The 24,668-nt window shown below is 48.2% G+C and overlaps 1 protein-coding gene across 1 annotated transcript in view; it reads left to right on the top strand.

Moving 5' to 3' along the window:
- Positions 1 to 24,668, top strand: part of TEX10 (testis expressed 10) — a 108,416-nt gene that overhangs the window by 1,740 nt on the left and 82,008 nt on the right. Inside the window, exons 2-4 of the mRNA XM_088445678.1 lie at positions 2,085 to 2,800; positions 14,698 to 14,944; positions 17,835 to 17,944. Of these exons, the coding sequence (XP_088301804.1) occupies positions 2,085 to 2,800; positions 14,698 to 14,944; positions 17,835 to 17,944 (1,073 nt within the window). The remainder of the gene's footprint in view (positions 1 to 2,084; positions 2,801 to 14,697; positions 14,945 to 17,834; positions 17,945 to 24,668) is intronic.

Consider the following 24,668-nt stretch of genomic DNA (forward strand, 5'->3'; position numbering starts at 1 on the left):
CCGTAGCTAGAGAGGGCAATCTTGTGCGCGCGTGCCCGAAAAGGGGGCGTGGCCATGAAAAGGGGGCGTGTCTATAAGACGCGTCCCCTTTTCGTCATAGTTGGGGGCGTGCCCGGCGCTTACGGACATGCCGGGCAGCCCCCAAGCGCTGCAGAAAGGGAGAATAGATGCCGGGCGCATGCGCCCGGCGTCTATTCTCCGGCGGTGACCGGGTCACCGCATGTTTCTCCACCCGCGGGACACTGCGTCCCGCGGTTGAGAACGGCACCCGCAGGCTGTGAGGGCAGGGCGCTTTTTGCCATCCTCCTGGAGGGCAGGGTGCTTTTTGCCCTCCAGAAGGAGGGCAGGGCGCCGCGCCCCACTAAAACAGCCTTGTGGGAACGCTAGGAATAGGGGGCATGCACGTGATACTGTTCCGCCTGGAAGACAGGCAAAGGAGGCGAAAAGTCCAGCAGGCAAAAAGTCTGGACTTTTTGCCTCAAATTGAATATGATTCTTTGTCTTCTCTCACACACCAGTTATCTGCAGGTTTCCCAGGAGAAGCTGATGGCTCTGGGGTGCTGTGGCTGCTTGGGACATAAGCGGCTTAGATGACCGGTATAGTAACATCTGGTTAGGGGACATGTAATCAGCTAGGCAGGTGTGAATAAAGTAATAGAACCACAAACTCCTCTCAGTAGATTTCTATAATGTAGACATTGTCCAACCCAAAATGTTATTGTTAATGGCTTTAATAGAGAAAAATTGTTGAAAAGGACCTGTACTGGAACGATTTCGGGACGATTTGCCATTTCGTCACAACAAATTGCCTACATTGCTCAGCCTGCACCTGCGATTGCGCACTGCCGTGGTTGCTAGGTTTGATGTGCTGCACATGAAACCTAGCGATATCGCTAGCAAACTAGTAATTATTGTGATCGTTTTGTCGCTCATTAACTCGTTCCAGTGTGTACGGGCAATCCCCGGTCAAGGGCATTCATTCTGATGTCGGAATGCATGCCCATCGCTCCATTGTGAATGTTTATCTCTTAAAACTGCAATCCCATGGATAACTTAGTCACTGTGGGTGGATATAAGAAGCAGCTTGGCAAATCCATTTTCTCATTGGTTTGTTCAGACTACTATTACTGATTGATAACATTGTAAAATCTGCAGAACTATGTGATTACCATGACAACAACATTCACTTGACACAGTGTAGTGAGCAGAGCTACTTTGGAATGCCCCTCTGGATCTGTTTCTGTTGTGGCATTTCCTCCCTACTCCTCTTCTGCTTTCACTTGATCTGGAGAGATGTGGCAGTCATATTTGATTGCTTCTAAAATTATTATGAAAAGGAAGCAATAATCTGTAGGAGATGGCTAAGAACAGTGGGCCTGATTCAGAGCCGGACGCTATTTGCGCTCGCTCGTTCAGAAAAAGGGGCCGGCTATTTAAATTGAGCGCTCGCTCTTTGCGGTCTGTTGACGCCTCTATGTCTGAGCGAACGAAACATGTGCTGGCTATTTTGTAAAGACGCCCCCTGGCCGCTCGCATCTTATGTCATCTCCGCTATTTATTAGATTAATCGAGTACATCGAAAGGCGTCTGAACTGCTTGCAGTACTTGTGGTAGGATTTTCCTGCCGCAATCATGCGAACAGTTCAGGCTAAGAGACAACCAAGTGACGTGGCCGATGACGCTGCTTTAATTATGCACACCCTTAAAACGCCCGTTTGGCATGCCTGCGTTCGGATCACCACTCCCCATTTTCAAGCACCTGTTACCACCCACAAACGCCTCATCCTGTCACTCAAATTAGCAGGCACTCGCTATTTTGCGAGCGCTCGATTTCCGACAGCACTGGCTGGTTGGCGCATGCGCATTACGACCCATACGCATGCGCAGATGTGCGAACATCGCTCGGAGCGAACGAGCGGCCGCATACGAGCGGCTCTGAATCAGGCCCAGTGTGTCTCAGGCGCAAGCTCTACATGTACTTGTTATTTAGAGGGAACCCTAGGTGGGATTGCTGCTTTAATTATTGATCTCTTGCAACATCTTTGATAATATTTGAATGACTTACTATTTGGTTTCTTTTGCAGGATATCCTATCACAAATGCACCATTACAATGCTGGTGTTAAACATGGTGCTCTTGTTGGTCTCAGAGAAATCCTGTCAACTCATCCATCAATAATTGATTCACACATTTCCAATATAATGAGTGAAGTGGCTGCTGTGTTTACAGATAAAGACCATCTGGTTAGATCAGCTGCTATTTCTGTCCTGCAGAGTTTGGCGCCCATGATATCGCAACAAAAAATTGCGCCCTTTTTTCCTCTTGTAAGTGCCCATCTCTCAACTGCTATGACTCATATTATGGCAGGTATCCAAGAAGACTCCTTAAAGATCTTGGATATCCTTTTGGAAGAGTATCCTGACCTACTTATTGATCGTAGTAGCATGTTGGTGAACAATTTTCTGGAACTTATTTCTCATCAGAAGAACTCCAAAGAGATAAAGACCACCGATAAACCATCTGCATGGACATTATCTGTGAATCCTAATAGAAAGATTACTTCCCACAAGTGGAGAATAAATGTACTAAGCAGATTAAAAAAGTTTCTTCAAGCTTTAGTGAAACGAGCTTCTGAAAGATTTCCCAGTAAGGAGGACCTGCAGGACAACACAGAAAATATGTTTATAATAAAAAAAAATAATTATATCTCTTGGTCAGAACATGCAAATGGTCAGCAAGTTATCAGGTTGTTTGATTGTGGAGAATCACAAACCACTATGAACTCATCATTTCGTCTAAGGTAACTTGTTTCTTTATCTTGCAAGCTATATTTTTTTGATTTTTGTTTTAGAAATGTATTCTTTTTTTCTACTTCAGGGTCCATAGGGTACCCACAGGATACCTTGGGGTATAGGTGATGACGTCAGGCATCGGGCACCATAGAGTTAAGTTTTCAGCCTCCCAGGATGCACTAGGGTCCCCCCTCCTATACCCCGCCCCCGAGCCAAGGCATCTCAGCTTCGTTGGTGCACGGCCGGAGTCGGATGCACCTGTTTAGAGGGGGGCTAAGGATAGCCCCTGAAGTTTTCTACAAGGCAGCTGTGGCTGCACATCTGGAGGTACAGCAAGGACAGTCATGCTTGACGTCCATGCTGTCTTCCCTACAACCCAGCCGGTACCAGAATGCCGGTACTGATCCGGGGATGCTGGTAGGCATCTCGGGTCACAGCTAGCGGTGACCCCAGATGTTTGGGACCATGGCCGGATTCAAGGGGGACAGGGTAAGCAGCGGGGTCCCGCGGTGGGTCCCCGCTGGAAAAGGGTCCAGAGTCCCCAGGCAGGGGGCTCCCTGGGGACTGGCTGCAGCGTGGAGCCAGGTTTCGGACCTGCGCTTCCACTACCCCCCTGGGACAGCGGACCGCAGCTGAGCGGTAGCGCTGCGGCGTCCCAGGGGTTAATTGCATGCCAGGGGAGCGCGCCTTCCCTGTACACAGCCGGCGCCTCCCCCGCTGCACACAGCCCTCTCTGCACCTGGCGATTGACCCTGTGGCAGCACTCCTCCCCCAGGCCGGCCTCCTCTCTGCTCCTCGGTGGCCATCTTTATGGAAGCATGGTGAACGCTGCTGGAAGCTGCTGATCGGTGGCATCGTGGTCTTGGTCCCCCGGCATACCTCTCCTCCGTTGGAACAGGTCTGTGTATGCAGTGCTGAGTCCTACCAGGCCCTGTGTCTACGTAGTTGAGGATCAGCGCTGATAGTGCAGGGATTGATTTCTTTGCATTGTATGTGACTGCTGCTAGCGTCTGCTGCCTGTACTTTCACTTTCTACTGTCAGCCATTTCACTGTCCCTGCTCTTCCTCTGCTAAAGCCCTTGCGGTGCGGTGATTGCAGGGCGGTTCTCTCACTATACTAACGCGTATCAGTGAGAGGGGTCACATACTTGCTATCATGTCTGAAAGTGATTTTCTTCTCCAGCTTCTGTGTACTACGTGTAAGGTACCTATATCGGAGGGGCTATGTCGGCCATGTTTTTTATTGGCGCGGCCAATTACTGTCACTGCTCCGGTACAGGAACCGCCTTGGGCTTGTTTTGCTAAAGCGCTTACAACCTTAGTGGGCCAGTTAGCTCCGCAACCTACGTTCCCTCAAATGGGATTGTCCCAGCAGTCAGTGGTGTCGTCACCCATGCAGGGTTTCCCGAGACAACTGATGGTACCCCACAGTCTCCCTATTTCCTCTCCTCAGGTTTCTCAGGAGCCTGCGTGGGTTAATTCGCTGACAAGTTCTGTGCAGCATTTGTCGGACGTGTTACAAGGGGAGTCCGTGTTACTGCCTCACAAGCGGCCGGTGGCGTCTCTGTCTACTCCTTGTGAGGATGACGAGGTGCCGACAGATGATGGGGAGATTCTGGATCTGTCGGACCAAGAACCTCTCCATACTAAAGAGTGGGACGCTAAGTCTAAGGTTTATATACCTGGCCTTATTCGTGCAGTCCGCACAGCTTTAGTTATTGAGGATGATGAACCTCCGGTCTCAAAATCCAAATATGCCTTTTTCAAAGATGTCAAGGGTGACGCCACAGTGTCTCCTCTTTCGGGTCAATTGGTGGACCACTTAGAGGAAGCGTGGAAACATCCTGGCAGACGGTATCAGCCTCAAAAACGTTTAGCAGTGGCTTATCCGTTTGCGGGCAATTATTTTGCTAAGTGGGAATCCCCGCCACAGGTGGATTCTCATGTGACACGCCTGGTCCGCAGTGCCACGTTGCCCATGTCCTCCTTAAATGATGCCACGGACCGTAAGGTGGAAATCTGCCTGAAGTCCATTTATTCCCTCGCTGGGGGGGCTGCAAGGCCGGCTATGGCCATTTGTTGGGCAGCCAGAGCTATGGAGCGCTGGGCTGATAGTTTGGAGGCATCTTTCGATTCCGTCTGTTCGGCTGAACAGACCAAGTTAATAGGCAATCTCCGGGATTCGGCCACTTACATAACGAAGCGGCTTTAGATATCAGTACCCTGACTTCCCGGGTTTCTTCGGCAGCTGTGGCGGCTCGTCGCACCTTATGGTTGCGGTCTTGGAAGGCGGACGTTGATTCCAAAAAGGGTTTGGAAGCTTTGCCTTTTAATGGAGAAGTCCTATTTGGTCCGGATCTGGACCAAATTGTAGCCACGCTGGCGGCAGCCAAATCGGCATGTCTCCCGTCTGCTGCGGTTCCTTCCAGTTCAGGTACGTCGTCCTTTCAGCCTTACAGGGCCCAGGGTAGACCTAAAGCACAGTCCTTCCCCCGTCAGGCTGGCCCCCAAAAAATCGGCCAAGCCCCGGAAGCAGGCCTGGATTACCAGACGTCCGGCCCCTAAGTCCGATGACAAACCTGCGGCCTGACGGTCCGGGCCTCCCTTTGTGGGATCCCAGAGTGGGAGGCCGCCTGCTGCAATTCGCCCAGTGTTGGTCGGTTACCACGACAGACACTTGGGTTCTCGAGGTGGTTTCTCACGGGTATGCCCTCTCCTTCTGGCACAGACCCCTGTCCCGATTCTTCACCACGGGTCTTCCATCAGACCGGAACAAAGCCATGGAACTGCGGAAGGTTTTACACACTATGCTCCAGGCTGGAGTTATCGTGCCTGTTCCATTCTCCTAGAGGGGCCAGGGTTTCTATTCCAATCTGTTTTTGGTGCAGAAACCCAATGGGTCGTACCGTCCGATCCTCAACCTCAAAGCACTCAACAAGTCCTTGCGGGTGCCGAGGTTTCGGATGGAGACCCTACGGTCCATCATCCTGGCGCTGGTACCTGGGGATTACATTGTGTCGTTGGACATACAGGACGCTTACCTGCATGTCCCTATTCTTTTACGCCATCAACAGTTCCTCAGGTTTGCAATCCGCAACGATCATTTCCAGTTCCGGGCGTTACCTTTTGGGCTGGCGACAGCACCACGTGTGTTCACCAAGGTGATGGCGGTCATGGCGGCTTCCTAAGGCTGCAGGGAGTCCGCATGTTGCCGGTACCTGGACGACCTTCTGTTGGTAGCAGGATCTCCAGAGCTCCTTCTACGCCACTTGGACCTCACGATTGCGGTACTCCAACGGCATGGCTGGTTAATAAACTGGCAGAAGTCCACCCTGATCCCGGCTCAGAGACCTCTGCAACTCTGAGCCTTATTGGACTCCGGACAGCAAAGGATCTTTGTGACGAGGGAAAAGATCTCTGCCTTACAGTTGAGGGTGCGCTGTTGTCTGCAGAGTCGCCGGGTATCCCTGCATTCGGCGATGAGGTTACTGGGCTCCATGGTGTCCGTATTCGACATGGTGGAATATGCCCAGTTTCACTCCAGACCTCTGCAGCAATTGATCCTGTCCAAATGGAATTGACTGCCTCAGAGGCTAAAGTCCCAGACGATGGTGCTCACTCCGGAGGTTCGCCTGTCCCTTGCCTGGTGGTGGCAGACGACCCATCTCAACAAGGGTCGTCCATTTTGGGTGGCAAACTGGGTCCTATTGACGAAGGAACGCCAGTCTTCGGGGCTGGGAAGCGGTCTCGGGTCCACACTTCTTCCAGGGCAGATGGACTCCGGGAGTCCTCAACTGGGAGGCCGCCTTTCTCAGTCGACAGGACGTTCATCCGGGGGAATGGTCTCTGCACCAGGACGTCTTTCAACTTCTGGTGGACAGGTGGGGTCTTCCAGAGATCGACCTCATGGCATCACGGCACAACAAGTTGCCTGTGTACGGGTCTCGCACAAGAGACGAAAAGGCGTCTCTGGTGGATGCTCTGTCCGTCCAGTGGACGTTCCGGTTTGCTTATCTTTTTCCTCCGTTTTCCCTTCCACGGGTAATCCGGAAATTCAAACAGGAAGGAGGGACGCTCCTGTTGATAGCTCCCGCGTGGCCCAGATGGCACTGGTTCTCAGACCTTCAGGGTCTGTCCGTGGACATCCCCTGCGGTTGCCGCTACGACCGGACCTACTGTCACAGGGTCCTTGTCTTCATCCGGACCTGACTCGGCTGTCTTTGACGGCGTGGCTGTTGAGACGGCCATGTTAAGGTCCAGGGGGTTTTCCAGCTCTGTAGTACGAACTATGCTAAGAGCTCGGAAGCCTTCTTCTGCAAGAATATTCCATCGTGTGTGGCATACGTTCTTCCAATGGTGTCGACCGAGAGGTTATGCACCTCTGGAGTTCCGTCTGTCTAGAGTGCTGGCCTTCTTACAGGCGGGACTAGACCATGGGCTTTGCCTTGCTTCTTTAAAGGTGCAGGTGTCTGCCCTGTCGGTCTGGTTCCATTGTAGGATTGCTACAATCCCTGATGTGCGCACCTTTATGCAAGGTGTTCTTAGCATTCAGCCGCCATTTGTTCCACCGGTGGCGCCTTGGGATTTAGCTGTGGTTCTGAGGGCTCTCCAGGGACCGCCGTTTGAACCACTGGGCTCAGTGGATCTTAAATGGCTGACAGCTAAAACAATTTTCCTTCTGGCCATCGCTTCAGCCAGACCTGTTTCTGATTTAGGGGCTCTCTCTTGTAGACCCCCTTTCTTGATTTTTCATGGGAACAGGGCGGTGCTGCGCACTCGTCCTGATTTTCTTCCCAAAGTTGTTTCCCGTTTTCATATCAACGAGGAAATCGTTGTGCCGGCTTTTAACTCACCTGACCTGTTGGTGGGTGAGGCCACTTTGGACGTTGTTCGGGCTTTAAGGATTTATGTTAACCGCACTTCTTCATTTAGGAAGTCGGACGCCTTGTTTGTCCTCTATGGCTTCTGTAAGAAGGGTTGGCCTGCTTCAAAGCAAACTTTGCCAGCTTGGATCCGTATGGCCATTTCAGAAGCTTATCTTCATGAAGGCCTGCCAGTTCCATCCTCTGTGAGGGCTCATTCCACTAGGTCTGTGGGTCCTTCGTGGGCAGCTCGACGTGGTGCCTCTGCAGTCCAGACCTGCAAGGCTGCCATGTGGTCCTCGGTCCATACATTTGTGAGGTATTGCGCGTTTGACACCATTGCCTCTCAGGATGCTTCCTTTGGGCGGCGGATTCTCCTTTCAGCACAGGAGCGTCCCCACCCTTGAAGGATACTGCTTTGGGACATCCCCAAGGTATCCTGTGGATACCCTATGGACCCTGAAGTAGAAAATGAGATATGGTAAGAACTTACCCTTGTTATCTCTATACGAAGTCCATAGGGTTCCACAGGACTCCCGCCCTGTCGCACCTGTGCTGCAGATGGGCTTTACTCTGGTCACCGGTTTTTCCGTCTCCCTCTGGTGAGAATGTGATTCTTGTGTGTGTCCAGATCTTTTTTCTCTCTCTTCCTTCTCCTCCTTCGGTCTATGGCTTGTTACGTAACTGAGATGCCTTGGCTCGGGGGCGGGGTATAGGAGGGGGACCCTAGTGCATCCTGGGAGGCTGAAAACTTAACTCTATGGTGCCCGATGCCTGACGTCATCACCTATACCCCAAGGTATCCTGTGGAACCCTATGGACTTCGTAGAAATAGAGATAACAAGGGTAAGTTCTTAGCGCATATCATATTTTTTTTATACCCTTCATGACAAAAGCAATATTAACATTTTCGTGTCAGGCTTAAAGAAATGTGAATTTTCTACATCAGGGTCCATAGGGTATCTACAGGATACCTTGGGGTATAGGTGATGACGTCAGGTATCAGGCACCATAGAGTTTTCAGCCTCCCAGGATGCACTAGGGTCCCCCTCCTATACCCCGCCCCCGAGCCAAGGCATCTCAGTTTCGTTGGTGCCCGGCTCGGAGTCGGAGCACCTGTTTAGAGGGGGGCTAAGGATAGCCCCTGAAGTTTTCTTCAAGGCAGCTGTGGCTGCCCATCTGGAAATACAGCATGGACAGTCACTACTGACGTCCATGCTGTCTTCCCTACACCCCCGCCGTTACCAGAACGCCGGTACTGATCCGGGGATGCTGGTAAGCATCTCGGGTCACAGCTAGCGGTGACCCCAGATGTTTTGGACCATGGCCGGATTCAAGGGGGCAGCGGGGTCCCGCGGTGGGTCCCCGATGAAACATGGTCCTGAGTTCCCAGGAAGGGGGCTCCCCGGGGACTGGCTGCAGCGTGGAGCCAGGTAACCAACCTGCGCTTCCACTACCCCCCTGGGACAGCGGACCGCAGCTGGGCGGTAGCGCTGCGGCGTCCCAGGGGTTAATTGCATGCCAGGGGAGCACGCCTTCCCTGTACACAGCCGGCGCCTCCCCCGCTGCACACAGCACTCTCTGCACCTGCCGATTGGCCCTGTGGCAGCACTCCTCCACCAGGCCGGCCTCCTCTCTGCTCCTCGGTGGCCATCTTTGCAGAAGCATGGTGATCACTGCTGGAAGCTGCTGATCGGTGGCATCGTGGTCTGGGTCCCCCGGCATACCTCTCCTCCGTTGGAACAGGTCTGTGTATGCAGCGCTGTGTCCTACCAGGCTCTGTGTCTGCGTAGTTGAGGATCAGCGCTGATAGTGCAGGGATTAATTTCTTTGCATTGTATGTGACTGCTGCTAGCGTCTGCTGCCTGTACTTTCACTTTCTACTGTCAGCCATTTCACTGTCCCTGCTCTTCCTCTGCTAAAGCCCTTGCGGTGCGGTGATTGCAGGGTGGTTCTCCCACTATACTAACGAGTATCAGTGAGAGGGGTCACATACTTGCCATCATGTCTGAGAGTGATTTTCCTCTCCAGCTTTTGTGTACTACGTGCAAGGTACCATGGCGGAGGGGGAGGGTAACGCGGAGGGGCTATGTCGGCAGTGTTTTTTATTGGCTCGACCAATTAGTCACTGCTCCGGTACAGGAACCGCCCTGGGCTTGTTTCGTCAAAGCGCTTACAACCCTAGTGGGCCAGTTAGCTCCGCAACCTGCGTTCTCCCAGATGGGATTGTCCCAGCAGTCAGTGGTGTCGTCACCCATGCAGGGTTTCCCGAGACAACTGATGGTACCCCACAGTCTCCCTATTTCCCCTCCTCAGGTCTCTCAGGAGCCTGCGTGGGTTAATTCACTGACAAGTTCTGTACAGCATTTGTCGGATGTGTTACAAGGGGAGTCTGTGTTGCGGCCAGTGGCGTCTCTGTCTGCTCCTTATGAGGATGACGACGTGACGTCCGATGATGGGGAGATTCTGGATCTTTCTGACCAAGAACCTCTCCGTACTAAAGAGTCGGATGCTAAGTCTAAGGTTTATATTCCTGGCCTTATTCGTGCAGTCTGCACAGCTTTAGTTATTGAGGATGATGAACCTCCAGTGTCCAAGTCCAAATATGCCTTTTTCAAGGATATTAAGGGTGACGCCACAGTGTTTCCTGTTTCGGGTCAGTTAGTAGAACATTTAGAGGAGGCGTGGAAACATCCTAGCAAACGGTATCCGCCTCAAAGACGTTTAGCGGTGGCTTATCCGTTTGCGGACAATTATTTTTCTAAGTGGGAATCCCCTCCTCAGGTGGATTCTCATGTGACACGCCTAGTCCGAAGTGCCACATTGCCCATGCCCTCCTTGAAGGATGCTACGGACCGTAAGGTGGAGATCTGCCTAAAGTCCATTTATTCCCTCGCAGGGGGGGCATCCAGACCGGCTATGGCCGTATGTTGGGTAGCCAGAGCTATGGAGCGCTGGGCTGATAGTTTGGAGGCATCTTTGGATTCCGACTGTTCGGCTGAACAGTCCGAGTTGGTAGGCAACCTCCGGGATTCGGCCACTTACATCAATGAAGCGGCCTTGGATATGAGTACCCTCACATCTCGCATTTCTTCGGCAGCTGTTGCTGCTCGTCGCACCTTATGGTTGCGATCCTGAAAGGCGGATGCTGATTCCAAAAAGGGATTGGAAGCTTTGCCTTTTAATGGAGAAGTCCTCTTTGGTCCGGATCTGGACAAAATTGTAGCCACGGCTGGTTGATAAACTGGCAAAAGTCCACCCTGATCCCGTCTCAGAGGATTCTGCACCTCGGAGCCTTATTGGACTCCAGTCAGCAGAGGATCTTTGTGACGGGGGAAAAGATCTCTGCCTTGCAGTTGAGGGTGCGCAGTTGTCTGCAGAGTCACCGTGTGTCTACACTCGGTGATGAGGTTACTGGGCTCCATGGTGTTAGTATTCGACATGGTGGAATATGCCCAGTTTCACTCCAGACCTCTGCAGCAATTGATACTGTCCAAATGGAATTGACTGCCTCAGTCTAAAGTCCCAGACGATGGTGCTCACTCCGGAGGTTCGCCTGTCCCTTTCCTGGTGGTTGCAGACGACCCATCTCAACAAGGGTCGTCCTTTTTGGGTGGCGAACTGGGTCCTATTGACAACGGACGCCAGCTTTCGGGGCTGGGGAGCGGTCACTGGTCCACACTTGTTCCAGGGCAGATGGACTCAGGCGGAAAAGGAGCTTCCGATAAACATCTTGGAACTCCGCGCTGTATTCAATGCTCTCCAGCAGGCACAGCAGGTTTTCCAAGGTCACCCTGTGCAGGTCCAGTCGGACAACGCCACCACCGTGGCCTACATAAATGGGCAAGGAGGAACCTGAAGTCAGGCGGCACTCGTAGAGGTGTCCCGCATCCTGGTCTAGGCGGAGCGCAATCTTCCGGCCATATCAGCAGTATTCATCCCAGGAGTTCTCAACTGGGAGGCGGACTTTCTCAGTTGCCAGGACGTTCGTCCGGGGGAGTGGTCTCTGCACCAGGATGTCTTTCAACTTCTGGTGGACAGGTGGGGTCTTCCAGAGATCGACCTCATGGCGTCACGGCACAACAACAAGTTGCCGGTGTACGGGTCTCGCACAAGAGACGAAAAGGCGTCTCTGGTGGACGCTCTGTCCGTCCAGTGGACATTCCGGTTTGCTTATCTCTTTCCTCCGTTTTCCTTCTTCCACGGGTAATCCGAAAATTCAAACAGGAACGAGGGACGCTCCTGTTGATAGCTCCCGCGTGGCCCAGACGGCACTGGATCTCAGACCTTCAGGGGCTGTCCGTGGACATTCCTCTGCGGTTGCCGCTACGACCGGACCTTCTGTCACAGGGTCCTTGTCTTCACCCGGACCTGACTCGGCTGTCTTTGACGGCGTGGCTGTTGAGACGGCCATGTTAAGGTCCAGGGGGTTTTCCAGCTCTGTAGTACGAACTATGCTAAGAGCTCGGAAGCCTCCTTCTGCAAGAATATACCATCGTGTGTGGCATACGTTCTTCCAGTGGTGTAGGCCGAGAGGTTATGCACCTCGGGAGTTCCGTCTGTCTAGAGTGTTAGCTTTCCTACAGGCGGGACTAGACCATGGGCTTCGCCTTGCTTCTCTGAAGGTGCAGGTGTCTGCCCTGTCCGTCTGGTTCCATCGTAGGATTGCTACAATCCCTGATGTGCGCACCTTTATGCAAGGTGTTCTTCGAATTCAGCTGCCATTTGTTCCACCGGTGGCGCCTTGGGATTTAGCTGTGGTCCTGAGGGCTCTCCAGGGACCGCCGTTTGAACCACTGGGCTCAGTGGACCTTAAATGGCTGACGGCTAAAACAATTTTCCTTCTGGCCATCGCTTCGGCCAGACGTGTTTCTGATTTAGGGGCTCTATCCTGTAGACCCCCTTTCCTGATTTTTCATAGGAACAGGGTAGTGCTGCGCACTCGTCCTGAATTTCTTCCCAAAGTTGTTTCACGTTTCCATATCAATGAGGAAATCGTTGTGCCGGCTTTTAACTCGCCTGATCTTTCAGTGGGTGAGGCCACTTTGGATGTTGTGCGGGCCTTAAGAATTTATGTTGACCGCACTTCTTCGTTTAGGAAGTCGGACGCCTTGTTTGTCCTCTATGGCTTCCGTAAAAAGGGTTGGCCTGCTTCAAAGCAAACTTTGGCAGGTTGGATCCGTATGGCAATTTCAGAAGCTTATCTTCATGAAGGCCTCCGGTTCCATCCTCTGTGAAGGCTCATTCCACTAGGCCTGTGGGTCCTTCGTGAGCAGCTCGACGTGGTGCCTCTGCAGTCCAGATCTGCAAGGCTGCCACGTGGTCCTCTGTCCATACCTTTGTTAGGTATTACGCGTTTGACACCTTTGCCTCTCAGGATGCTTCCTTCGGGCGGTGGATTCTCCTTTCAGCACAGGAGCGTCCCCACCCTTGAAGGATACTGCTTTAGGACATCCCCAAGGTATCCTGTGGATACCCTATGGACCCTGATGTAGAAAATATGAGATATGGTTAGAACTTACCTTTGTTATCTCTATTTCTACGAAGTCCATAGGGTTCCACAGGACTCCCGCCCTGTCGCACCTGTGCTGCAGATGGGCTTTACTCTGGTCACCGGTTTTTCCGTCTCCCTCTGGTGAGAATGTGATTCTTGTGTGTGTCCAGATCTTTTTTCTCTCTCTTCCTTCTCCTCCTTCGGTCTATGGCTTGGTACGTAACTGAGATGCCTTGGCTCAGGGGCGGGGTATAGGAGGGGGACCCTAGTGCATCCTGGGAGGCTGAAAACTCTATGGTGCCTGATACCTGACGTCATCACCTATACCCCAAGGTATCCTGTGGAACCCTATGGACTTCGTAGAAATAGAGATAACAAGGGTAAGTTCTTACCATATCTCATATTCTATATTGCATTTTAAAGACAGATGCAGGTTATTATAGCAATTAAATATATATTTACTTTATAATGGAAAAATAATTTTCTATAATTCTTCTTGTAACATAATTAGTACAATCCACAGAAAAGGTCCCAAAATTTAACAGGCAGTAACGAACTATGAGGATGCTAATTACTGTGTTTGAACTTATCATTCGCCTTGAATTGTTATACCAGTGGACCCCATCAGTGGGGATGTAGTTATGAGACCGGCGGCCGCTATGCCACCGGTCTCAATACCAACATGGATATCCCGACAAGGGATTTAAGGTAAGCGTCTGTTTTTTGGCGCCTATCTTAATCCCGACGCCACAACACCGAAGGACGCCACCCCAAACGAGGTAAGTCCGGGGCGCCCTTAGTTGCGCGAGGGTAGGGTTAGGTTTAGCAAGCGTAGCGGTGTTGGGGTTAGATTTTTGGGTTTGTGTCAGGCACCCCTAGGGGGGAGGGTTAGGGCTAGGCACCCTCCCCCAGTAGGGTTAGGTTTAGGCTGCGGTAAGGGGGGTTAGGGTTAGGCACCCCTGGGGTGGGGGGGTTAGAGTTTGGCACCACTAGGGGAGGGATGGGGTACTTACCTGCGCTGTCGGGATCTTCTCCCTTCGGGCTGCCACTGGGGCTTAATACCCATTCCCATAAGTTATATGGGGTCTGGATAGGTTTGCTTAGTAGTGAGCCTGTTTGTAAACCTGAACATAACATCGTAGGTAAAGCGTTTGTTAGATCAGGTTGGATAGAAGCATTAAAATTGCGCTTTTCAGTAATGTTACATGCAGATTATTCTTCATTGTTGCATTTGGAATGTCTGATTTTTTTTTTTTTTTTACCATGGTTGTATGCAAAATTCCCTCATCAAACTTAATTTTTTTTTTTTTTGTATTAGACTATATCAAACATTTGGGCCTTTTCCTGTCCATGTACATGTGTAGGCTTACTTGCATCAGATTTCTGGGCAATGCTGGAGATAATTGGAGGAAAGGGTACAATGCATTCCACATTACATTTTTGGAAGACGTGCACTTTTTAAGTTTTGCACAATTGATTTTTTTGCTTGATTGCTTCATCTCAGGTTTTTTAAAATGTGGTTTTTTTTGTTTGTTTTTTTCTTTTTAAGGACACTGTCTGGTGTATCTAGCAACACAGATGAAGGTCTCTCTACTGCAAATAATCTGAAAGCATTTATTCAAGCAATCATTCCAATTTTGATTGAATGCTGGGTTGAAGAATCGCCTGGTGAGGCCACGGGTGATGCTTCAGAGAAACTTCTGCAGCCTGTAGCACATCATCTCCTGCAGCAGGTGTTGAGCATCATTTCTCTTCTTTGGAAGCTTAGTGAACACCAGGATGAATCACAGAAAATGGTATTTTATTTTTTTTTATTCCATACTTTATCTATTAGAGATTTTGTTGTTTTTGCTATCTGTAGATTAGTAAGCGGTAGATCATTGACAGACCTCTAAAGAAGAATATGCTTTATGGATATGTTATGGACGTGGATTAATGTTGGTAGTATTTGGCCTTTTGGGTTTAGTTTGGCACTAGGAAACAATTTAAAGACTGTAAATCATACAATCATGAATAACTACTCGCTAGTTCAATATCTATAGGATGCTTGACATGGGGGCTATTACATTAGCAATACTCGCTATTTGAAGTCTGCATTCCACTACTCCCTCAACAGTAAATTACATCAAAGTGGTAGTTCTAGTTAAACAGTTTCTTAAATATTTCATTGACTGTACCTGTTTTGTACACCAGCAGGAAAATATGCTATACATGTTTACCTTATCTACCTGAAAAATCCAGCAGTGAACTGTTGGCATGCTCCAACCTGATTCTGAATCGCACGTAATGCAGTGTAGTTCTGGTGGACGCATCTATGCCCCCCATTCCTGTGAAGTCTACGTCCGCTTAACTTAGAATATTTTGCAGCTCCTATGTGCAAACGCATTTTTGCCACCCAGTAATGCCCATTTAGCTGTTGGTGAAAAGCGACTAACATGCGTATCACTCAGAATTGTTTGCTGATGCTCTAAGTTGCTAGGCACCAATATAATGGGCACCTATCGGAGCAATTCAATTGTTGCTCTGATTGGGCGTCCATTACTTTTGAAGCTCCCAAAAGCACTGGGTTTAGCCTCGCAAAGCGGCTAAACCCATTTGAAGTGTTAGGGTGCCCAACATCTCCAATTTCTGCTTGCCTCTTCAGTAGGCTGAGAGCAGAAATGTGTGCAGCCGCTTCTATGGGCACCCAAACGGCAGAACAACTGAATTCCTGCCTGTGGGTGCCGTATCCTATCGGGCGCGAGAAAACATTTGAAATACCCACTTTGTCTTTTGGTTCACTGCAGTTTATATACAGACTGATTTGCTTCACCTCTTCATGGTCTCATAGGAAAATGTATCTTAACCATTCTGCTACTTACTAATAGGCTAGAAGGTGCTGTAAATTATCCAAACCAATTTGACCACTGATGCACTCTGAACAAATGTCATACTTTAAAAAGAAACACAATAGTATAGCCATTATTAGATACAAGGTTTAATACCTTGTTGTAGCACAGTCCTTCTGTAATTTCATGAACTGAGAGATCCAAAGATATTGACTGGCTTAACGCAAGTGCTCATCAGCAGATGTGTATAAACCCCTGGGAAAACATACATACCTTTATCAACTATATTTTCTCTGGCATCCATTTTAGGATGATTCACTACTTCATTTCTGTCTTCTTCAAATTTACTTAGCTTAACTTTGCACTGTATTAGCAATGCACCACTATTTTCAAAGTAATATTTAGTTTAGAATCTTTTTGCCCGACAAGGAGGTGGCTTTCTTTTCTGTTAAATAAAGTATGCAATGAGGGAAAAAAGCAGTTTAACCCTTTCACTCTTCTCATTTCAACATCCGTTTAATTTTTTTTCGATGCAGTAACCACACAAATTATACCTTGGGTGTTTTTTTTTAAAGACTTTGACGTAATAAATTCCAAGAGGAATTTCTGCCACAAATTATGCGGACATTGCGATCCATTTTGAATTACCGCGGGTAAGCGCACTCCTGATATCTGTGGTGGTCAATTTTAAAAATTAGTCACACTTTTTTTTTTTTCTTAGCCAAAACCTGGAAGGGAGAAAAAAAAAATGTTGGGACAGAAGGTGACTCGCCAAAGTGTTCTGGTCGCTCCTCTCACTGCTGTGCCCAGCTGCCGTATATTGCAGACTCCCATGTCTGTCTGCCCAGACTGACAGTGAATGGGGGGAATCGCACCCATGTATCCTTCGCTGACAGGCTGGGTAAAAGGATTAAAGTGCACCTGCAATATGCAGTTGTTTCCCCGCAGTAGGTAGAGCGGGTGCAAGTGGCAGAAGTCACAGGTGTAAGTATAGCAGCAGCTGCCCTCCCTCCCCTGTAATGTCAGGCTGCTTCCCAGGACCAGTTATTACTGCAAATGCCATTCAGGGACAGCTCACACCTGGTTTTGTGCAAAGCGATTACTTTAGCAGAAAAAGAAGCAAGTGACTGGAAGAATAATCTTTCCTCCTTTGATGGAAAGATCAGTGCACCCCAAGCTGACACCTTCTTGTGTACAGAGCCTTCTCACCTTCATGTCCTCTAACAGAAGCCAGGAGCAGCATCTGAGTGACCCGTGGGCACGACACCAGCGGGAGCAGCAGCTCAACTGGGTACACAAACACACTTTTCCAGTTTTTCTTGCAGCCCCATGCTGCGTTAATTAATATTGAAATTTCTTCCCTGCAATTGGATAGGAAAAACCCAACACCGTGGTGTTTTTAAGAAATTCACTCTCAATATGCACTTTTGTGTTTTCAGATAATACCGTTAGTAATTTTGTTCATTCTAACGCGTCAAATAAAATGTGACCAAAACACCTAAAAAGCATTTGCTTCTTTATTGAAATTTCAAGAAAGTGAAACACAAGAAATACTTGTCTCTTGTTTTGGTATTTATTGACCTTACCAATACAGCCACAAGCCAGATTATACATATGTTTTCACAAAAAAGAAAATCTGCACTTAAAATGGTAAAGATTTTTAATTTTTTTTGCAAGTTTTCCCTGGCACAAAATAAATTTGCTATATACAGGAACATTATTGTAGCCCAACAAAGCCTACCAGTTTAAACCAGAAAACCTGCCACAATGGGCAGATCTGAGCTTTAGTAATCGTCCTCCCCCTTAGTTTTTTATCTGTTGATGTAACTTGTGGTGTTTTTTTTTTTTCCCCTCACAGGATGTTTGGCTTAGAAAGAGTTACCTTAAAGATTTCAAGCATCATTTTATGAAGCATTTTCCTTACACCCTACATGAAACCTTAAAACAGAAGAAAAAACTAAAGAAAAGGTATTGTATTTAGTATTATACCTTGTTTTGTTAATTTGTAATTCAGCTTGTACAGTTTTGTTCCATTTCAGGAACTATTAACATTAATTGTGCTGAACCACATATTGATGGTCCCTGTAGGCAATCTTCCGGTTAGAAATTAGAGGAAAAAAACCCTACTAAGCCATAGTGGGATTTTCCCATTCGGTGCTATACACTTGGGTCTTTCCCATGAATTCAGACCCTACCATATGAAAGCCTCACTATTATCTGTAGAAGTGATATGCCGATAACGTTTTATGACCTTAAAGCGTATCTTATTAAAAATATTTTTTTTTGTGACACAATTTTACAGTTTTTTTTTTTTTTGAGATGTAAATTGTGCCCAACTCTAAAGCAATCCTCATTCACTGTGTTTAACCGGTTTTGTACATCCGGAGGAACATATATATGGCTAACTGAAAATAATTTATCAAAATAGAGCTGAAACGGTACATGTTTACAAGACTATATTAATATAAATCTTTGTTCATATAGTGTTCAAACCAGGGCAGGAGAGCAGGGCTCCTGGCGTGAAAACTGGTGCTATTGCTTGTGCCAGAAAAAAGGGGTGTGGTAACTTGAAAATGGGGTGTCCTTACGACGTGCCCCCATTTCGTCACTGTAGGGGGCATGCCCAGCACTCAAGTATATGCTAGGCAGCCCCCAAAGCCCTCCCTGCAGAGTGAAAAGATGCCGATGGCGACTGTTTCACTGTAACTTTCCCACCTGGGGGACACTGCGGCCTGCAAGTGTGGACGGCACCCAGCATCCCCAGCAAACTGTTTCAGCAAGGCACCGCCATAAGGGCAGGGCACATTTTACAGTTTTAAAAGCAGGCACCCTGATAAAACAGCCTAGCGGGAAAACTATCATATTAATGCACAAAACAAAACTATCAGTAAATAAATAATTCACATAAGGGCAATTAAAAATGGTTAAATAAAAGCACAAAAAACAATAGTAGTGCTTATAAAACGGTAGAATGTACTTAAATCTAAATCCAATTTAGAAGTTATAATGGCTTAGGTCTAAGTTCAGAATACAAAATGAAATAGTGTACATGGTTAAATAAAGATATGTTCAATAACCAATTAAATGAGTAAAATAATTGAAACACCAACATAAACTAAAAAAAAATGCTTAAAATATTGCATGTTACTTGAAAAAATAATCGTTTCTAAGTTCTCGCTCCTCTTTGGGGGTGGGGCGTCCTTGCAAGGGCAGTCTGCCATAAGCCGATTTTTTCCCCGGCAGGCGCTTGGTTCCCAGGTTTTGGTCTACTTCCACTCACCATTTGGGGACCAAGGCTCTAAAGTAGCCAAGTGCCTAACCGGGGTCTCTCTCTCTCTCTCTACTCGGTTCAGTCGCAAGTCATGGGGCAGTTGCTCCGGTTCAGAGACCGTTGTGTGGAGTCTGCAGACACCTGGATACCTGGTTTCGTAATGTTCCCATCCTGGACCCCAGAGCTCCGTCACCAAGGTGGTAAACATGGGGGCGCATAGGGCTATGTTGTCATTCCCTCCTCTTGGGCGGCGGTTTTTGCTCCACTTTTGCCACTGGACCAGACATTGGGGTTCTCCTCCATCTTCTTCCTTGCTTGCATGCTGACTGGCTCATTGTTGAATCTTCGTGCCTTGAGCATGGAAGGGGAGTTCATTTCGAATGGACTGTCTCCGGATCAGGGATCTACAGCACAGAGGCCAACGATCTTCAGGTTCCGCTTTGGGCAGGTCATCCTTTTTCCAGACCCTACCATTCAGTAGAGCCGCGGCTCCATGTTTTTTTATTAATATCAGGTCGGTAATACTGAGTTTATTGCTCATAGTAGTATCACAATCATGCCCTTTTGGGGATGTTCTGCTTGTGAAGGATAATTCTGCTTCACAGTTGAGAAACTTCTTAGATCACATGTTTTGAGTACTTCTGGATCAAGACTGGACCCTGACGTTTGCAAGATCTACTTCGTTGTCTCTGTCGTCAGTTATGGGGGTAGCCCCTCTCCAGGGTTTTTTTTTTGTAGTGTAAAGCACAGACCCCACCGGCCTTCATCTCGAGGGTGCTTTCAATACCTTTGTTGGCCAGTCTTGCAGAGCATGCGGTGGTTAGGCTTAATGGTCTCCACCTTAAAGACCATACCGGAGGCTGGGTGACACTCAAGGGAGTTCCAGTTGGTTATTCTCCAAACTTGGGAGCTCAGCATCCCTCTTGTCTCCATTCTCATTCTGGCCGAAACCACTCACCAGTGTTGTCTGTGATATGATTCTCTCCTCCAGCTCATAACTTTAGCCACTCCAGACTGGCTCTGTGCAGTCACGGACGTGAATCTCCTGGGCCTAGGTGCCATGTCTTTACATTTTCGGCTCCAGGGCCTTTAGTCACCATCAAAGACGGCTCTGTCAGTCAACGTACTCAAGCCTGAGCCATTTTTCTGGGTCTCGGGGGAAGGGGGCCCAGTCCATCGTGACCGGCAGGCAGACTCTCATTCAGTCTGACAACGATTCTGCGATGACCTATGTAAGTCATCTGGAAGGCACGGTGTGCATGGATGCGATGGCAGAGGCAATCCGAATCTTTTCCGGGGGGAAGCCTGTTTTTGCACCTGTCTCTTCGGCATTTCTATCGGAAGTTTTAAATTAGAAAACGGACTTACTCAGCGGGGTGGGGTGGGTGTTCTCTCCATCCAAGAGCCTCCCAACTGTTCATTAGGATGGGGGGACCTTCGGGTTGATTGCATGGCCTCACATAAGTTCCTGGGTCCATAGTTTTGTACGAGATCCAGGTATCTGCTATCATCTTCAGGGGATGCCATGACTCTTACATGGATTTTTCATCTACCCACTTTAGCCACAGGTCCCCAGGCTCGTCAAGCATTGACAAGTGATTCTAATCCTAGGGATTCCAGGCTGGCCACGCTGGTTGTGGCACGCAGACGTTCTAAAAAGGGTCCGTAGGTCCTGGTGGCATCTTGGACCAAACCTGCTACATCAGGACTGTTTCTACATGAGGATCCTCTTTGGTTGGCTTTCACGACTGAACATTGGACAGCTAATGATTTTTGTATTCATTCTCGGTGGTCCGCACTAGTCTGTGGGCCTGGACTCCAGTTTCATCTAGCGATTCCCTCAGAGTTTGGAAGCTCTACCTCTGTTGTGAACAGGTAGGGGTTCCTGCCTCCCAAGTTTCGCCTCTAACGTTTCTTAGCCTTCCCTCGGGACAGGTTAGAGGCCGGTTGACTACTTCTTCTTTTTGTGAATATACAGGCTTCAGCCCTGTCACTTTACTTCCAGGGGCGTTTGGCTTTTCTTTCGAAGGTCCAAAACCATTTTACTAGGTGTGCTGCGTGTTCAGCCACAGGTTTACCCGCAGGTGGTGCCGTGGAATCTTACTGTAGTCCTATCTGCTCTCACAGGCTCCATTGGAGTCGGTGCATTCAGCTGATCTACAATTAGTTGCTTGAAAGCTGTTGTTCTTTGTGGCTATTGCCTTAACTCTGCATAGTTCTGTGTTTAGGGTTTCCAAGCCGCCTTCTCACATCTTCCATGGGGATAGTGTGGTTCTCCGTACAGTTTTTACATTCAAGCTGACACGTGTTTTGGCCTGTTACTTCAACAGGATATTGTCTTTCCAGTTCCTCGTCCTTCAGTGACTGACTGGGATTATCTTGCTCTGCTAGTTGGGCTGAGCTCTGCAGATTTCCTTGGACTTGCTTCCTTGATATGCCTCACAGTTCTCTGTGGGTTCTTTACATTATGGATGAACATGGTTGGCCGGCTACTTGAGCAGCACAGGTTCACCGTGTGGCTATTGGGTCCCCTGGCCGCACGTTTGCTCATTTTCTTTTTTTTTTTTGCGCTTCAGGTCCTTAGCTTCCGGCGGCACTCACTTTGGGTGTACACTTCTCCGGTACAGGCAGCCTGAACGTTCCCTCCCCTGAGGGCCGGCTTTGGTATGTCCCATGGTCCAGTGTTCCCCAGCCTTGCTGCAAGAGAAAATATGATTTTTGGTCAACTTACTGTTGAATCCTATTCTCTTAAGCAGGCTGGGGATCACTGCGATTCCTCCCTCACGCTCAGTTGTGCTTGGTTCTCGACTGGTCTTTAACCTACTGGTTTGTTTGGCTGTTCTAACAGTTTCACGGGGTTCCTACTACTCCTCTCCGGACTCTTTTAAAGAAGTACTGGAATTGTGGGACTGCAGGGGGGAGGAGCATAGGATTTAAAGCTACAGTTTAAGTGTCGGCTCCAGCCCTAACCTACAATCCCATGGTACAGTGTTCCCCAGCCTGCTTAAGAGAAAAGGATTCAACGGTAAGTTGGCCAAAAATCCTATTTTTCCCTCATATCACATTCTGAGGGCAATTCAATTGTTAGCTCTGGGCGTCTAACGGGTGTTTATCAGAGCAACTATTATTATCCTATATATGGCACACAAAGGTTCCGCAGCGCCTTACACAGTACATAAATGAGCACACAAGAAAAACAGTTAATAGTAATACAAAACAATGCAGGACAAGGACATGGTTTATTAACATAGCTTAGCTGCATAACACAAGCAGCAGGGCCTCAGCAACCAAATGTTGGGTGCCATTTAGGGAGTTAGGAGTAAATTAAACTATAAGTAGGGATAGGAGAAACACATGAGGGACAAGGGCCCTGCCCGTGAGAGCTTACATTCTAAAGGGGAGGGGCAGACAGACAGGGGCGACACAGATGGGGTAGAAAGTGAGGAAGGAGCATGGCGCAGTGGGTTAGGATATGTACTGCGGAATGTGTGTTTAAGATGACCTGATGTTATGTCAAAATTAAGTCCTTCATTATTCTATCTCTGACAGAAAATAGATTTTGTTTGTGTTATTTATTTGAGAGATGTACAAAATAAAGCTGTAGCACTTAAATTTTTGTATTGCATTTTAGCATCTAAATACATCCTTCTAAAAATGCAGCTATTATGGGACTGTCCTGCCATCCTAATACAGTAGTGAATACTTTAGTCCCAGCTGCTGGGTGCTATGCCATGCTCCTCTGAGTGGGTGCATCTCGCATGCTAGACACACCCACAAACTGGTGCAGCCATGCCTAACATTCTGTGGTCCCACAGGATGTTGTATCCGGGCCCAGAATTTCTTTGCATCCCTGGAGGTGACAGGCAGAACCAGGAGGGAGTGGGGCTTAGTGGTGGGGTAGCAAGGCCATGCAGGGAGAGAGGTGGAGGAACAGGAAAGGCGGGGGAAAGAAGCCGAGGGTTGGAAAGTAGACTGATGAGAGAAAAAAAGGGGGAACAGCAAGTGGAGAAGACGAGGGGGAGGATGGGGGTTGATAAAGTAGAGGATTATGTGAACATTGAATATGGGGGGGTGTTTGAAGTAAGGGTGTTCATGCTGTGGATGAGGTAATAAGTAAGATGAAAACTGGAGTGGAGGCTGTGTGATGTAGAGACAGTGTGGATAAAAGTTGTTAAATGTTCAAAAATACAGGTAAAAGAACAGTGCAGCTCCGAAAGTGAAATATAAAGTGTGTGAGTAGTGGAAGAAGGAATTAGTTATTAAAAGAATGATTAAAGTGGATTGATGCGATGCAATGGAAAAATGATTTTCTGTAGTATGAAGGCAAAAATTACAATGTACAGAGCCGATCCAGTCAGAGGTGTTTTGAGCAACAAAGATCAATCAACAAGAGCAGCAGCAGATAGGGGAGTACTTGCAATGTCCAACAGCAGCTGATGGTGAATTAGGTAACTCACAAAAGGGTGTTGCTTGTTGTTGTTCAGAAAGTGTTCTGGTTTTGAGGATGTTTTCCCTTAGTTTTCCTCCAGTCTAACTACAGCGTAACTCCGTCTTAGTTATGAAATTGTAATTACACTTATAATCTAACACTTTGCATCTAACACGGACTATGGCAGCCACAGGCTATGCAGCCTTACTGATCACTATTCACTATATACTCAATTAGTATTTTACACGACCAACAGGATGGGGTTGATCGGCGTAAAGCAGCTAACCCCATCTAAAATCCTGCTTTGGGCGTCTAAACTAGGTACTTTTCACACACATTTTTTCTTGCACCTCCGGATGCTGCGAGAAAAATATGTAACTGCTGCGGCAAATGGGCATCTGATCGGAGCAACAATTGAATTGCACCGATAGACGCCCATTAGTTAGATGCCGAGCGCTGACAAATTAATTCATCCTGTTGATCTCTGCCTTGACTCGTGTTGGCAGTTTGCTTCCACTGAAGCCATAAAGCAGTTACAATATACTGATCAACCATTCATCAAAAACATATTTAATACACAAAATCAGATCTGTGGTGCATAATTTACTGGAACACTCGACATCAGAAGGTGTCGTCACTAGGCCATTTACTATGTTACTAGGAGGTCTATTCAGCAATGATATTTTTACATACAAGTGGAAATCATAATTTCCGCATTCTTTACGTAAATCCACTATTCTGCAATGGGATAATGTAATTATTTTCTCCATTAATTCCCATCTCGCACTGTAGGGATCAGCCATTGATCTCTACAGTGCTTTAACGCTTTTTGTTCTTCAGCAAAGCAAAAAGCGTTAAATTGCTCGAAATATCTTTACTTTAAATAACTCCTTTTCAGAATGGTGTTATATGAAGAAAATGCATTAAATTACCCGAAAACTGTAGGGACAGAGGGAGATTTTCCCATAAGTCCCTGCAGCATTTTGTAAGAC

Source organism: Taudactylus pleione, unplaced genomic scaffold (assembly GCF_031769625.1).
Source record: "Taudactylus pleione unplaced genomic scaffold, aTauple2 ptg000386l, whole genome shotgun sequence".
Taxonomy (NCBI): domain Eukaryota; kingdom Metazoa; phylum Chordata; class Amphibia; order Anura; family Myobatrachidae; genus Taudactylus; species Taudactylus pleione.